The 16,929-nt window shown below is 35.8% G+C and overlaps 1 protein-coding gene across 3 annotated transcripts in view; it reads left to right on the top strand.

Annotated features, from left to right (window-relative positions):
- Nucleotides 1–14,385, top strand: part of LOC118815656 (E3 ubiquitin-protein ligase KEG-like) — a 45,189-nt gene extending 30,804 nt beyond the window's left edge. For 2 of the 3 annotated variants that reach the window (XM_036581923.1, XM_036581920.1), the window contains 14 exons: nucleotides 1,724–1,825; nucleotides 1,962–2,057; nucleotides 3,992–4,093; nucleotides 4,251–4,346; nucleotides 4,673–4,774; nucleotides 4,901–4,996; nucleotides 5,273–5,374; nucleotides 7,122–7,217; nucleotides 7,753–7,854; nucleotides 9,027–9,122; nucleotides 10,889–10,990; nucleotides 11,114–11,209; nucleotides 11,462–11,567; nucleotides 14,014–14,385. In XM_036581923.1, the coding sequence (XP_036437816.1) occupies nucleotides 1,724–1,825; nucleotides 1,962–2,057; nucleotides 3,992–4,093; nucleotides 4,251–4,346; nucleotides 4,673–4,774; nucleotides 4,901–4,996; nucleotides 5,273–5,374; nucleotides 7,122–7,217; nucleotides 7,753–7,854; nucleotides 9,027–9,122; nucleotides 10,889–10,990; nucleotides 11,114–11,209; nucleotides 11,462–11,526 (1,253 nt within the window). In that variant the 3' untranslated portion in view covers nucleotides 11,527–11,567; nucleotides 14,014–14,385. The remainder of the gene's footprint in view (nucleotides 1–1,723; nucleotides 1,826–1,961; nucleotides 2,058–3,991; nucleotides 4,094–4,250; nucleotides 4,347–4,672; nucleotides 4,775–4,900; nucleotides 4,997–5,272; nucleotides 5,375–7,121; nucleotides 7,218–7,752; nucleotides 7,855–9,026; nucleotides 9,123–10,888; nucleotides 10,991–11,113; nucleotides 11,210–11,461; nucleotides 11,568–14,013) is intronic. The other variant, XM_036581922.1, reaches the window with a different exon arrangement.
- The last annotated feature ends 2,544 nt before the right edge of the window (nucleotides 14,386–16,929 follow it).

Below are 16,929 nucleotides of genomic sequence, written 5' to 3'. Positions count from 1 at the left end.
TGTATAAAAACGTTACACTACATGAAACGCAGCCCATACACACAGCTCTGTCTATGAACAATTGTCAATAAAGCTGTTTCATTTAAAATAACACACTGCACACCAAGTAATGACCAAACAAGCTGAGAAACGGTACTACAGCAGCTCGGCTGAGCACACGATGCACTGAAATATACATGGTAGGACAATATGTCTCTCTACAGCCTATATTACAAAGACAGTTTTAAAAAAATCACCATATTAATGTTTATACCTTGCATTTCTATTCAGTCAAACAGAGTGAAGTTGGTATATACAGACTTTGTGCTTTACTAAACTATTCACTGTGTATCGATCAGCAAAGACATGTTAGGTGTCTGAAGTTTGCTTATTTAGTTTTGCACTTTAGCTATTAGGCTAATAACTAATGGATAATTACACTCACCTGTTAGCATCATGCAAGTTGCATGTCTGCATGATCGCTTGCCTTAAAACATACTGTTGGTAATTTCATGTATACTTGCTATTCTATGAAAATGCTACAAACATCTATCAAAATGGGCAAAAGTACACTGCATAAATGATAATAACAGCAATCTTCAGGCATGAATTTTGTCCATACTTTTTGTCGCTAAGCCTACAAGCAAGTTTATTTGAGATTACTTAACAACTCAATTTCACGCAAAAAAAAGTGCATGATGCTTTAGGCACGCAGGTTGTACAGGCGGCTCTTGCCGTTCATTATTTGTTAGCTATGTTGGCCTTGCAATGCCACTGCAAAACTAATGAATAAAATATCAGGCACCAAACATGTCTTTGATATAATAAAGGAAAGGAGAAAATTACGTAAATGTTTGTTTAAAAAAACAAACAATGAATTAAACTATAGGCTTTATGTCATATTGAAATGAGATCAGATGAGACCAGCAGCAGATTAGTATGCTTTTAGCTTGCTCAGGTCATGGTGCTGTAACCCAATGTCAAATTCATTTAATTTGTCTCTCTGCCTTTCATTCATATATTTTGTTTTTATGAAGCTCAAAAGTTAGCTTATACTTTGTTAAATACTTCTTACCTGCATCTGTTTCAAACACATTTATTGTATACATTCAGTGAAAACACTGCCCCGATACCACAAACATATTACTATTCAGACCTTTTGACTTCAGAAAAAATGTTTGCTGAAATGATGTTTTTGACCTGTTAATTTCCACTGATGGTTTATGGTGTACCTGCTAGCTTACATTAAAAATATTATTGGTTTACCAAATTAGACCACTCAAAAAAAAAGCACTTTGGCTGAAGAGTATTGTTAAAACCAACAGTTTACCCTTAAACTCCATTTTATTGTCCACATCCTGAGGAATATTTCTCAGTAACTACATGGAAAAAATACAAAGTAATTGAGTTATTCTTAAGTTATAAAAGTGAAGAATGGAAGTGCAGACCTGACAACCAATCCATTAAAGTTAAGGAGTCAGTGAATTTATTTATGAATTTTGGTGTCTTCAGAAGGTGTGTCTGTTAGTTCTCTTAAGAGTAGTTAATAGTGGCTAAAGTGGCTTTACAACAAATGGCACAGACAAGCAGGGCTAGAAGCCGTCTAGGACAATTATTATAAATATCATTCTGGAATAACTGCTTAGATAACAAAATGTATTCTTCTGATATTCTTCTAATAGTCAGAAATATTGTGATGTTAGTTTATTTACTGAAATCAGTCCTTCTTCTTACCATGTTATAGAAAACTTCAGGGTTGGAGACCGGGTCAGAGTGAAAGCCTCTGTTAGTACTCCAAAATACGGATGGGGAAGTGCCTCTCATAGTAGTGTTGGTGTGGTTACAGGCAAGAACATTTACAATAATTTTCACAACTGGGAAAATGTAACTGTGACTCAAAGCTCATTAAGTCATTACATCAATTTCACTACATGTGTGACAACTGTATATGGTAAATAATTACTTTTTTTCTCCATCTTCAGCTATTAATGGTGAAAGAATGACTGTAGATTTTCCTGAGCGTAAATCTTGGACGACTGCAGTTTTCGAAATGGAACTGGCTCCCAGCACGGACTCAGGTGAGTTTCAAGTTGACTGTTATGGTGACAGCATAACAATGAACAGACTCATTATAGGATTTTTAAGCTTCAGTCAGATACCCTGATGTTCATATTTTAGGCGTCGCAGTTTGGCAGTGAAAGCTATGGTTTCCTCCCACAGTCCAAAGCCATGCAGTCAGGCCGAGTGGAGATGCTAAATTGCCCCTAGGTGTGAATAAGTGTGTAAGTGTATAAGTTAAGTCAAAGCAGGAGGAATTATTAAACTGCCCAAATGAAAACTAGGAGTAGGACTATTATCTTTCATCATCCTTCACATGATGAAAGACGAAATACAATAACAACACATTTATCTACCTTATGGTCTCACGAAACAGTATCTCAGAACAAAGCACCATGACAACACTGGAGAGAAAAACAGAGAAAAATCTGTTACATTCAAGATTGTTCTTGTTTGAAAATCCACCTTTTTGACATGCTGCAATTTATAAGATTTAAGCATTGAAATCCCTGTAACATCTGATCCTTAATACTCATTAATTCTTGTTCTAGTTGGAAGATGTTTGGGGTGATACCAGTATTATCACTCCCAGATGCTCATTCTTTGATAACTGGACATAAAGTTCATATTGTGCAGCTGGTGTTTCATTCAACTTTGAAAATCATGCCAGTGTTTTACATGTAATTAGAGATGAAATATAGCACATTTTGTATATTTTGCATACAATTTAAGAAAAGAATAAATTACATGGAGAGTTGGGATGTAACAGAATACAAGTATTGGGAATACATATTCAGTATACGTATATATTATATACCGAAATTAAGTATCTGTATTTAGTCCAGGTTACATTTTGTAAATACAATATTCAGAATACAGTTACTGTTTACATTTTTAGAAGAATATTTTTTGAATACTTATCCACTAAATAAAAACATACAATATCCAAAAAAAAAACACCATCAATGCATGTTTATGATCTATTTTGAAATCAATGCACATGTAGCGAACATGCTTGTTAGATGAATTCTAAAGAGGATCTCAATTAACAGCTTCTTTACAAACAATGAAGTTCCGGCTAAAGCCTGAGTAGACTGATAAATCAATATGATGAACCAATTATTAATCTCAATGTTACAGAGCTCTTTTAAATGAATGATCAAACTAACCTCATTAGTGGCCTCACTTCTCAGGAGAATGTGGGAGCAGCAGTGGAGAGAAAAAGAGTTTTTCATGAAACCTATTAACAAAATAATAAGTTAATTAAATGATGAATTAAGTAAAATAAGTTAAGTTAAAAAAAACCTAGTTACATATGTGTACGACATGATATTATTATTACAGAAACAACAGATGACATCAGGATATGTATCTTTCAAAAGAAAATAAGAATGTTTGCAAATCAAAAAGAAGCTGCTAGTGTTCCTAGAACAACAGACTGACCAACCCAGTGTCCAGATCTTACCATCATTTAATGTGTGAGGGATAACTGGGATCGAGAGAAGCAATAAATGCAACCGGATTCTAAGACTGAACTTGTAGATGTGGAAAAAATATCCCTGTAGAATTCTTTGTAACACTAAAAGCAAGTTTTCTGAAAAGAATGGCAGCTGTAATATTATATTTAGCTCTTTGTGTTTTATTTTTCTGTGTACAAAATGATCATTTTTACTGGATATTAAATAAATGAAAAATGCTGTCTGACTTTTGCACTGTACTACTGTACTTGTTTGTTTGCTTGCTTGCTTTCATTTGTTTGCTTCACCATTTTCTGAAATCCTCTTGAAAAAAAGACAAATAGTACAAGTTCCTTTTTATATCCATCCTAAGGCTTTTCATTCAGTAACTTTTTGTAAATCAACACAATCACTGTACATTTTTTTAATTAAAAAAAATAAATATTTTGATATTTCTTGCCCTAATGAAATCTGTATTTATTCTACCCATATTATAGCAAACTTCAGGGTTGGAGACCGGGTCAGGGTGAAAGCCTCTGTTACTACTCCAAAATACAAGTGGGGAAGTGCCTCTCACAGCAGTGTTGGTGTGGTTACAGGCAAGAACATTTACAATCATTTACACTATTTGAAAAATGTAACTGTAATTCACAGTTTTTTTAATTATATAATCATATTAATTACACTAAATCTATAAACAGAAATTAATTAATTTTTTTTTGCTTGTTTGCTTGCTTGCTTGTTTGCCTTCTTCAGCTATTAATGGTGAAAGTATGACTGTACATTTTCCTGAGCATAGGTCTTGGATGGCCAGCGTTTCTGAAATGGAACTTGCTCCCAGTGCTGACGTAGGTAAGACTGACCATTAAAGGACCATTATTGGACTTGCAAGTCAGAAAAGACAGATTGTTATGGTGACTACTTGATAATGATAGAATGATTATCTTTAAGCGGACAATTCCATCATTTATCAATTATTTTTGTCATTAATTGTATTTATTCCCAAAAGATACGATTATGGTGGTTAAGGTGGCCTTTTATACAACAACAAACAAGGCTAAAAGCCATGTAACAAAGTCATCAGTTAGATTTTACAAAAATGATTTCTTGTAATGATCTGAAATATTGTGATATTTATGTCTTTACTGAAATCAGTGCTTCTTTTAATCCTGTTATAGAAAGCTTCAGGGTTGGAGACCGGGTCAGAGTGAAAGCCTCTGTTAGTCCTCCAAAATATGGATGGGGAAGTGCCTCTCATAGAAGCGTTGGTGTGGTTACAGGCAAGAGCATTTACAGTTGTTTACAGTCATTTATATAACTGTAAAACTGTAAAGACTGTGTTCTTCATTGAGTAATTACAGTGGCCAGTTTGTGAAGTAAATTGTGTCGTCTGTCTCCCTCTGCAGCTATTAATGGTGACAGTATGACTGTAGATTATCCTGAGCATAAAAATTGGAAGGCTGCAGTTTCTGAAATGGAACTGGCTCCCAGTGCTGACTTAGGTAAGACTGACCATAATAGTAACATCATGATAATGAAAGGATTGGGTATCATATCATTGGACTTAAAGGTCAGATATCAATGTAATGATTTAGCCAAAAATTTAGTTTTAACAACAAGTGACACAGACAAGCAGGGCTAAACCCACGTCAGAAAGTTATAGAAGTAACAATTTGGGAGAACTGCTTAGATAACAATCTAATCATCTCCTGATTAGCTGAAATACTGTGATATTTTTGTCTTTACTGAATTCAGTACTTCTTCTAACCATGTTAAAGGAAACTTCAGGGTTGGAGACCGGGTCAGGGTGAAAGCCTCTATTAGTTCTCCAAAATATGACTGGGGACGTGCCTCTCACAGCAGTGTTGGTGTGGTTACAGGTAAGAACATTTAACATTTATTTAAATCATTTAAATTTTTGGAAAAATGTAACTGTAATTCAAAGCTCTTATAAAGTAATCATATCAATTACAAATAAGTAACTAAAGTAAGTATTTATTCATAAAGCACGTTTAAGCCCAAAGTGCTGCACAAATGGGATACGTTTAAAACACATATAAAAGACAACATAATGTTTATAACAAAACAAGATCCAGTGCAATCAATTCACAGAATCAAAGGCTAACCCATAAAAATAGGTTTTTAATCTAGACCTAAAAGCATCAGTAGAGGGTGCAGACCTAATGTCCAGATAGACTGTTCCACAGGCTGTGGCACAGATAGTAACAACTGATCTGATAACCTCAAGGACCTGGAGAAAGAATATGGTTGGAGGAGATCCCTTAATTAGGATGGCAGATCCATTTAGTGACTTAAAAACAAATAAAAGAACTTTGAATTGGATCCTGTAGTTTACAAGAAGCCAGTGTAGGGATGCCAAGATGGGGGTCATGTGGTTCCTCATTTTGTGCCTGTGAGAAGGGAAGCTGCTGCATTTTGGACTAACTGTAAACAAGCTACAGAGGACTTACAAACACCCATGTACAGGCTGATGTAGTACTCTAAGTTAGATGATATGAGAGCATGCATAACCTTCTCCATGTCTGACAGTCAATTTGTTTATCAAACTTGAGGTCAGGGTCAAATATTACCCGAAGGTTTTTTACTTGAAGTTTCACATACTCCAACAGTCCACCAAGATTATTAATTAAACGATTGGGATGCCAGGGACAGCCAAAGAGGATCACTTCAGTTTTACTTTCATTTAGTTGGAGAAAACTGCCTTCCAACCAACTCTTAATTTCAAATAGACATTCATTCATTCAGCCGCTTGAGTAAACATGGGTCTTTAGGCCACAAGGGGAGATACAGCTGTGTTATCGGCATAACAATGGAGTTGCATATCATACTTTCTAATGATTTTTCCCAATGGAAGCATGTATAATGAAAACAGCAATGGTCCTAAAATGCACCCTTGAGGAACTCCACAACTGATGGTAGAAGAAGAGCAATGGAAATTACTAACGTGTACTGTAAAAGTCCTATCACAAAGATAGGACTTAAACCAACTCAGCAGTGTCCCACTGAGGCCTACCATGTGCTCAAGATGCTGAATGAGTAAGTTGTGGTCGACAGTTTCAAAAGCAGCTGTAAGGTCCAGCAAAACCAGAACAGCACACTTTCCTGTATCAACAGCAAAGCAGGTCATTGGTCACCTTTAAGAGTGCTGACTCTGTGCTGTGGAAGGGTTTAAAACCAGGCTGAAAACGGTCAAAAATGTAATTTTCGGCACATGGGCCCATAGTTGTGTAAGCACAACTTTCTCTTGTACCTTATTGAGTAGAGTTAAAGTAGAGTTCAAATCTAGAGGGGGGTCAATGGCAGAGTGTGTCAAATTGACTTTGATTTTCTCAATTTTGCCAAAAAAAACTGCTGAAAATCCTCACAAATTCTAGAGGACTCTCTGGGCAGGGTAATGAACTGGTGGATTCAGAGCAGAATTGCTAGTATTAAAAAATACTCTGGATTCATTGCAGTGTCTAGATATAATATCAACAAAATCGCTTTGTCTGACCTTTTTAGCTGCATTTTGGAAGGTAGACAGACAGCCCTTAATTCATATCAATTACACTAAATAACAAGTACCAAAGATATATAGTAAACATTGTTTTTTTTCTCCATCTTCAGCTGTTGATGGTGAAAGTATGACTGTAGATTTTCCTGAGCATAAAAATTGGAAGGCTGCAGTTTCTGAAATGGAACTGGCTCCCAGTACGGACTCAGGTAAGACTGACCATTATGGTCACACCATAATAATGAATGGGCTAATTATAGCAGTACTGAAGCCTGAATTTTATCTGTGATGCTGACCATTTGTACAGATAACCATATGTCATACAGTGTCAGAAACCACACAAATAAGTATAGTTGAGATTAGTTAACAACTGAACTTGATCTGAGGCAAGAGGCAAGTGTATTATGTTTTAGGCATGCAGTTTGCACAGGTTATTAGCATTCAATAAACTAAAAGCAAAAGCAAAGGTTAACCCCTTTAAACTCCTTTTCATGTCCACATCTTAAGGCTTTTTTATTCAGTAACTACATGAAAACCAGTTCAAAGTGTTTGAGTTATTAAGTTAGTGATAAATGGAAGTCTGCACTCACTGACAGGTCTGTGAATTTGAGGAGTCAAAGCCTTTATTTATCAATCTTCAGAATGTGTGTCTTAATGTAAGATCATTTCTGTAATTATTCAAGTGGTCTGAATTCCATGTAAAGAAGTTATTATAGGTATTTGTTTCCTCTCTCCACATTATAGGAAACTTCAGGATTGGAGACCGAGTCAGAGTGAAGGCCTCTGTTAGTATTCCCAAATACAAGTGGGGAAGTGCCTCTCACAGCAGTGTTGGTGTGGTTACAGGCAAGAACATTTACAATCATTGATACAGTAATTTACGCAATTGAAAAAAACTGTGATTCACTGTTCTTCAATAAGCACTCATATCATTTACACTAAATCTGTATCCTCACCTCTATTTTGTTTTTTATTACTAAACCCCTTGAGGGGAAAAACCTAAAGCACAGAAGAACTAAAGAAACTAAAAGAAAGAACAAAAAGAAACTCTCTCCCAGAGAGGATGGAACAATTTAAAAAGCAAGGCAGAATTCTCACAGAAGAGTGAGGTGGCTTTAACTTTAAAGCCACACCTAGGAAGGCGTAGACGAACGAGAGAAGTAACGCTTTGGCGCTGCCTGCTGTTCAAATGCAGTGTGACATATTTGGATCATTTTACTGAACTGGTTCAAATTTAAAGTTAAAAACCCATTTCAGACTTTTAACTGAATTGGACTTCAGACTAAAACCTTTTGCTTTGACTGACCCCATACCTTAATTATATTTATTTTCATGAGTATTCCATTTTGTCACTACAATACAATAACAAAGCTTCTAAAACATTACCAGATGTTTCTGTAGTGACTGTTTCGATAGTGACAATTTTAGCTACTTTTGAGCTCAAAATTTCATTAAATTTCATTAAAACTCAAAAAAAAGTATTGCAGTTTTGATAGTAACCATTTTTAATGTTACACACTGATTTACAGATTTTGGGACACATTTACTTCAAAACTGTGGAATTTAACTGTTTACCATGTGGTCATGAGGGACAGGGATGCAGTCTCACTTCCTGCTTTAAAATGCCACCTATGGAGTAAAACTCTCCATGTTTGGTAGTGACATGACAACATGACACAGCATTTCTTGACTTTTTTATTTAAAAATTAAACTAATGAGAAATTTAAATCTTTCAACTTGATGTAAGATACAAGCATTCTTTTCACACGTTGAAATGTATGGGTTTGGGACAGCCACCTCCAAATAGAAAGTACCCTATAAATAATGAATTTGTATATATTTAGCTTTTTAAGTATCTCAATTAATGCCTTGGGTTTAACTACATCATAACATAATCCTGGTAAATATTTTAGGTCTGATTTATTATTTGTTTTTTAAATGGTTTTTTAACTGTGGGACCACTGTTTGAACAAATTTTGTAGAACATAGTAAATAATGTCTTTATTCTCCGTCTGCAGCTCTTGATGGTGAAAGTATGACTGTAGATTTTCCTGAGCATAAATCTTGGAAGGCTGCAGTTTCTGAAATGGAACTGGCTCCCAGTGAAGACTCAGGTAAGACTGTATATAATGGTAACACCATAATAATGAGTGTACTGGATTATGGTGTTTTTGGAATTTAGTCAGATGTCGCCTCACCCTGGATGCAGCTGTTCAGCTAAGAGGCACATTCATAGCAAAAAGCTTTTCAACAGGATGGCCAGTTTAGACCCAGTGATTTTATGTTAAACTCCTAGAAAAACAAAGGCAGGTAACATTATAAGAGAATAATATTTGCTACTGCAACTATTTGGCCAGTATAGTGTCAGAAGGGACTCTTCACCTCTGAAGAAATCTAGCTTACTAAATTAAAAACACACAACACTGTCAAAAATATTTAGCTTAAATAAGAAATGATAAAAGTTACTAAACAGTAGTAAACATTAATTAGTAATTTTTGATAGTTAACTCATCGTATCATTGCATAGAAATTATCAAAGTGATCATAGCTCCATGAAGACTAACAAAATAATAGCATTATTAACCAGTGAACCACATTTTTAAACACAGTTTCACTCTGGAAAAACTGAAAATGATTTTATCCTGTTTTCCTTTATGTTGATTTCCTTTAAAATATTCAGTTACAGTAATGTTATAGTAATTCACACAGAGCACAACGTATAACAAAAACATACCATTAAACATTAATAAGAAAAATGATGTATGTGCTTTTAAATGTTGTCCTAATGTAGAAATCCAATGTTAGCTGCTTTCTTGGGCAATAGGAACACGACTAGTCTCAGACTGTAATTGATTGGTAACTGTCATGATGGCAGATTTTCACCGTAATAGCTTTCACACAAAGTAGCAGAACTCTTCTGCTGTGTCTGCCTCACTGATCATAGCAGACTGTCATACTTTATTTAACTGGGATGGCTAGAAGGGTGGCCAAGCTTCATGGGAGCTTCACCTGGCCACCCTTTGGCTACACCCCTACTAACAAGCACTGAACGTTTTTAAGCACCTGTTAGCATTGTGCAAACTGCATTTGAAATAGTCTTGCTTATCTGGTTTCTGACACTGTATAACAGTCTATGACTACATCTGTATCTATAAAAATAGAAAAATACAATGCATAAACAGTAGCAGCTATGTGGAATCCTGAATTGTGTCTATCCTTTTGTCCATTTCTATAGTGAACAATATGTCATACAGTGCCAGAAACCAAATACGAAAGTTACATAACAACACAACATAATTTAAAGCAAAATGTAGGGAATGTAGTGTGCACTAAAGAAGCAAACCCCTGATATCAAACATGTCTTGCTTTAAGGCCATTTTATGTCCACATCAAGGGCTTATTTTTCAGGAACCAATACAAAGTGAATTTTTAAGTCATGAAATTGAAGAATGGAATTAAGTGGTCAATAGATTTGTTTATCAATTTTGGATTCTTCAAAAAGAATTAATGTCTATTAATTCTTGTAAAATACGATAACGGTGGCTCAGGTGATCCTTACAAAAAATGACACATAGACAAACAGGGCTAAAAGAATAATGTAGAAAATGATTATAAATAACATTTTGACTTATAGATTACAAGATAATGAATAAGTGAAATAATGAAATGAATGCTTCCTCTAACCTTGTTAAAGAAAACTTCAGGGTTGGAGTCAGGGTGAAAGCCTCTGTAAGTTCTCAAAAATACATAAAAGACATAGACAAAATGATAAAAAAATCCTTGTACATTATGAGTAACACTTTAACTGTTAAGATAACAAATTAACTCTTGTGATTATTTAAAATATTGTGATTTTGTATTTCTTCTCTCCATATTATAGAAAGCTTCAGGGTTGGAGACCGGGTCAGGGTGAAAGCCTCTGTTAGTTCTCCAAAATATAAGTGGGGAAGTGCCTCTCACCGGAGTGTTGGTGTGGTTACAGGCAAGAACATTTACAGTCATTTATACAATTAGAAAAATGAGTCCTTCAGTAAATAATTATATAAATTACACTAAATCTGTATGATCTCTGTGTAATAAAGAGTGTTTTTGTCTCCTTCTGCAGCTGTTAATGGTGAAACTATGACTATAGATTTCCCCGAGCATAAATCTTGGAAGGCTGCAGTTTCTGAAATGGAACTGGCTCCCAGTACTGACTCAAGTAAGATTGACTACTATGGTGACATCATGATAATGAATGTGTTTATGTGAATATCTGTGTTTACTATATATATATTCATATGTAAAACATTATCCTGTTCCTGTCTTTCAAGATCATTAGAAAGTTTACATTATTATACATGCAACATAAATCTTTAGATCATATGAAGACCATTGAACAGTTTGGCATTAAGAGAAGAGGCACTCCACTGTGAAAATCTTATCATGAATATGATTTTTCTGTTTAATCCAGTGAGTTTAGCAACATCTTGGACGCCGAGCCCGAGTGAAAGCCTAAATACAACCTCCAAAATATAACTGGAAATCTGTCATTCATAAAAGTATGGGCATGATCAAAGGCAAGTATTATTTTACTCCTTAAAAATTTACTTCTACTGTCAAATACAAAGAATCTTCAGAATGGTAAACTATTGCTATGACAGGATGTTATCTAGTTTCTGACCCTGTGTAACAGTCTATGACTACATCTGTATCTATAAAAATAGACAAAATACAATGCATAAACAGTAGCAGCTATGTGGAATCCTGAGTTTTGTCTATCCATTTGTCTATTTTTATAGTTAACAGTAAGTCATACAGTGCCAGAAACCAAATATGAAAGTCTGTTTGCGAATTACTTTACAGCACAACATAATTAAAAGTAAAAAACAAAGTGTCTGAGGAATTTAGGAATGCAGTGTGCACTAAAGAAGCAAACTCCAGATATCACGTCCACATCAAAGGCTTATTTTTCAAAACCAGTGCAACATTAATTTTTAAGTTATGAAAGTAAAGAAAGGAATTCTGGATGTTTTTAAATTGTTTCCACAAAAATAAACAAATAAAAGATAGATTAGCCAAAATGCTTTACCAGTTGCCTATTAACATTACTTAGCAGAGCTAGTGGCACCAGAGACCCTCCTCTATGAGATATGTCTGGCTTACAACTTACGAGTTGTGATATGATTGGCTAAGCTGGGTGCCAGGGCTAAACAACAAAGAACTGCAAACTCCTATTATGTTATGTTAGATAAAACAATGTAGAATATTGTTAAATTTTACATAATAAGAATAGCAACAGTTCATAATGAGTATTGTCCTCTCCATCATCCCTACTGAAAATGTTTAACTCCATGATTCAAGATATCACTGAAATGTTAAGATCATGTCTTGAGCGCTTTGTTAAAGTAATCATTTTTAAAATATTTTTATCATGTTCTGATTACATAAGCACAGTGGAGCCGCTGAATGAATAACATTTCATAGTTCTGGTGTTACGCTCCTCTATATCACCTACGTAAAAATACACTCCTAAAAGGATGGTTCTTCAAGAGTACCTTAGTAAAGAAAGTGTTTCTATAAATAACCACAAACACACAAAAGAACCCTGATTGCATGATTAAAGGGTTCTGTGCATCATGAAAGGGTTCTTTAGATGGTTTTATATAGAACCTTTTTGAAAAATGGTTCTAGATAGCACCAAAAAGGGTTCTACTTTTGTTACAAGTCAAAGAACCCCTTTTTGGTACTTTATAGAACCCTTTTTGCTATGAGTGTAGGTATTAACCCCTTAAAATCACAGGCTTATTACATACTAAGGCTTATGATTCAGTAGCTATAGAGACTTCCGTGCAAACTGGCTGAGATATTCTTAGGTTATAAAAGTGTGTAATGAAACTTTGGGCAAGGAGGAGTGTTTTACATGGGCTTTTTTACCCCTAAAGCAGGCGTCAGCAGCTTGTGGCTTCGGAGCTGCTCTTGTACTGCCCTGTTGTGGCTCCACAGCAGAATTAGATTTTTAGGTAAAAATAAAATAATCCTCCTTGGAAGTAAAATAAAGCTCTGCTGATCGTTCTAATACAGTTTTAACAATAAATGTTCCTAAATGCTGGAGTTAAGGTAGCCTATATCTGCTAATTCTCCCTTTAACCCTGACGCAGACTGCTGGTCACCATAGCAATGACAACAATCGCGCCTAGCTAGCAGTTTTTGAAACGGCAAAGAGAAAGATTTAAGACGAATGTTGATAATTTGAAGATGAATGGACTCATTTGTGTTTATAAGCACTCAGCTGGTTTCCAAAGTCAAATGAGAAGCTGGCGAATGAGAGGCTGACTTCAGCCTTGTGGAAAGTCAAACGTTGGGAGACATTTTACAAGTAACTATTCCACCTTTGTGGAAAAGTTTCCTGCCGGAGATGTGAGAAAAGCGGCTATAGCTGAGCTAAAGCTTAAAGCAGAGCAAAGTAAAACTTATATTACATTTTTAGCCTGTACTAGTACATTAGCACATACTGGGACATATTCACAGCCAAGATGGTAAAATGGACATAAAATGTTGTGGCCCCCAAGGTGGTTTGATTTTTGTTGAAAGGACAAAAAGGCTGTTCTTAACATTTGAGTTGACAACCTCAGCGCTAGAGAATGCAACAGTCACAAACAACAACTTTGGAGTTCTCTCTCTCCTTAAAGTCTCTTCTCTGCAATTTCCCTGGTAGCACAACTGAGGCTTTGCTGGATTAGAGCAGCAGCAGTGCCTCTCCGAAGTCTAGCACCCTGCTATCAGAGTATAATGTAAATTTGGAGATTAAATGTCATGGTGGGATAAAGAAGAATGAATAAGAAAAACGATTGCTGATTTAAACTGAAATTAAAACTGGCCAAGTGATGCCTCGATCACGTTGTTTCATCAACCTAATTTCAAAACGTGGGAAAAGTGTTTTTTTTTTTTGTGGAAAAGATTTATTGGACTATTTTTCCTTTTTTCCTTTTTCATGTTCCTTTGTTCAATTTCATTTCTTTTTAGCTGTGAGAGTGATGGCGGAGTTCCCTGAGCATTCTGGCTGGACTAGGCATCCCTCAGAAATGGAATCTCCACAAGAAAAGGAATTTATTGTGCTATTCAAAATAATTACAAGTGAATCTTTTGAACTGTGCCTTAACTGTAATCTAAATTACTAATCTAAATTAGTAAAATCACTGATTAGTAAAATCACTGATTGTATGCATCACATTGTTTATTGATGTTAAGCAGTTTATGTAAACACATGCTTAAATGTGAATCAAATGAATTTGAAACATCTGAGTAAGCTATGTGTGCATATTAATTTCTATTCATTATTAATAGTTATTTGTATGGAAAATCCTGATGCTTTACAATAAAATGCCTAAAGATGTCTCTCTTTTGCCAAGTTGAAATATCCTAACAACAGCAGCCTAGTAACATGCTCTTATGAGTATTTGAGGATAAGTGTTTGGGTGGAGGGCGGCACGGTGGTGCAGTGGGTAGCGCTGTCGCCTCACAGCAAGAATGGCCTGGGTTTGATTCCCGGCTGGGTGACCGGGGTCATTTCTGTGTGGAGTTTGCATGTTCTCCCCGTGTCTGTGTGGGTTTCCTCCGGGTACTCCGGTTTCCTCCCACAGTCCAAAGACATGCAGTCAGGCTGATTGGGCTAAATTGCCCCTAGGTGTCAGTGTGTGTGTGTGATTGTGTATGTCTGTCTGTCTGCCCTGCGATGGACTGGCGACCTGTCCAGGGTGTATCCTGCCTTCCGCCCAATGACAGCTGGGATAGGCTCCAGCACCCCACCGCGACCCAGAAGGATAATCGGTTTAGATGATGTATGTATGTATGTATGTATGTATGTATGTATGTTTGGGTGGAGCAAACACACACAGACCAAGCAAAATCATCCAGCATCAGTCACTGAATGTAGATGATGCAAAAAGAAAGCACTCTAGGACAGCAAGTGCAAAAGCAGAGTGGTTTAAGAAATAATGCAGGTCTTTGAATCAAAGTACTGCTTCAGAGCTATAAGGGGACACTAATACAGATATGTGTCTGTTAGTTTGAACATCAGTAATACACTTGTTCAAAACACATATGGGAAATGCAACAGAAAGACTTTCCAAACACTAAACCTGCTAGAAAAAGCCAACATAACACTAAACAGTCCAGAGCATCCATTACATTGCATTGGACATTTCAGCACTGGTGTGACACTTAAAGCGAGACAACCTTGCCATGCATGTAGCAAAAGGATTGAGAGTAAACAGTCTCTTCAGAAGAATGGCTGCAACAGAGGTGGGTCTAGTCAGGTGAACAAAGGAAGTCTGTTCAGGCTTTGAGGAGCACAGAACACTAAAGACTCAAGCAGCCAAAATACTCAAATAGGGAGTGGAGCCATGTTCTGTCAACATAAGCATTTTGTGGCTTAAACACATGCTGGACACAATAGACAAGGGCAGTATGTCTTCACACAAAATCAGTTACACCTTCTAGTATAAAAGAACACAAGGAAAAGTAATATCGTCCTACGCCCTTACCTTATAGAGTACGGCAGCATATTCCAACTGATCTGTATGAGTACCAAGGCTTACACTATTTTGTAGTTTATGATTATTACTCACATTATTTGGAAATTCTACACCTACTTATCACATCTGCAGAGTAAGTAGTAGTTAAATTAAAAGCAATGTTTGCACGGTTTTGTATCCCAAACATAGTAGTATCACACAATGTCCCTTAATTATATATATGACATATTAAAAACAATCGCACAAAGGACCTACTACTCGCATTATTATGCTACACAGCCATGGCATCTACACTGGCAGATGTGAGTCTGTCAGAGGTTTTAATAGAGCAAAAATTGGTGCACCGCTTTGCCACCCTGATCCTAAGTGGTCCAACTGTAACAGGGAAGCTGAAAAGCAGCACACTTTTTACTTAAAGTGGAAACACAAAAACTTGATTTGCGACTGGCATGCCCTGTCCTGGAGAAGCTCGAGAAACGTGGACATGAATGCGCAACACCCCGTTCCTATGTAGTGCGTTCTCCTGATGGGGAACAGAAGATAAGAATCGGCATCACCTGCAGCTGATTCCAACTTTTACGAGCGCAGATGACAATACAACAGCAAAGGAGTCAAATTGTGATACTGACTCAAAACAAGCTAATAGATCATCTCAGACTTTCCAGACTTCTGAAGAACTAAGGGTAACCAGATCAGGTTAAGTGATTAACTATTAATTGGAGCTCAGAAAAGTAGTTCAGAGATTTTTAATATTGAAAGGGAACAATGCCTGAGAGGATTTTTTTTACTACTAATAAAAATTAGGACTTTAAATTTGTGATGTTGTGTGAACATTCTGATGTTTCACTGTTATATTGCTGAAACTGAGATACCTAAGCTTTGTAATAGTAAAGTATTTATTAGAGCTTAAGGTGTTTTTAGAATCTGTTTATTGTTGACTTGTTTGGAGTAAAAGTTCTTTTAACTGCATAAAAGCGCTGGAGTCAAAGACAGTGGTTGTAGTTTTACGCTGCAAGCCAATCATATTAGACTACAGTTATGTAGAATGTGAACTTCAGGGTTGGAATATAACAAGTATTAGGAAAATGTATTCAGAATACAGTAATTAAGTATGTGTATTCTGTGCAAGGCAGTATTTAGGATATAGTTACCTTTTATAATTTTAAGAGAATATTTTTAAAACACCTGTCTTTAAACACCATCAGTGCTTGTTTATTAACTATTTTAAAATCAGAGCAGAGTGTGTAAAGTTTTACTCTAAAGAAGAACTCAAAAAATGGCTTCTTAGAGAAAGAAACTTACAGAGTCACAATTGTAACGTACTCATAAAATACATGCACGTAAGGAGAAACAGTACTCAAACAACATTTTTTTAATCTATCTAAATAGCTGCTTGTATTGTAGC

This window comes from Colossoma macropomum, unplaced genomic scaffold, assembly GCF_904425465.1.
Source record: "Colossoma macropomum unplaced genomic scaffold, Colossoma_macropomum, whole genome shotgun sequence".
Classification (NCBI taxonomy): domain Eukaryota; kingdom Metazoa; phylum Chordata; class Actinopteri; order Characiformes; family Serrasalmidae; genus Colossoma; species Colossoma macropomum.
This window is presented reverse-complemented; position numbering and strand designations above follow the sequence as displayed.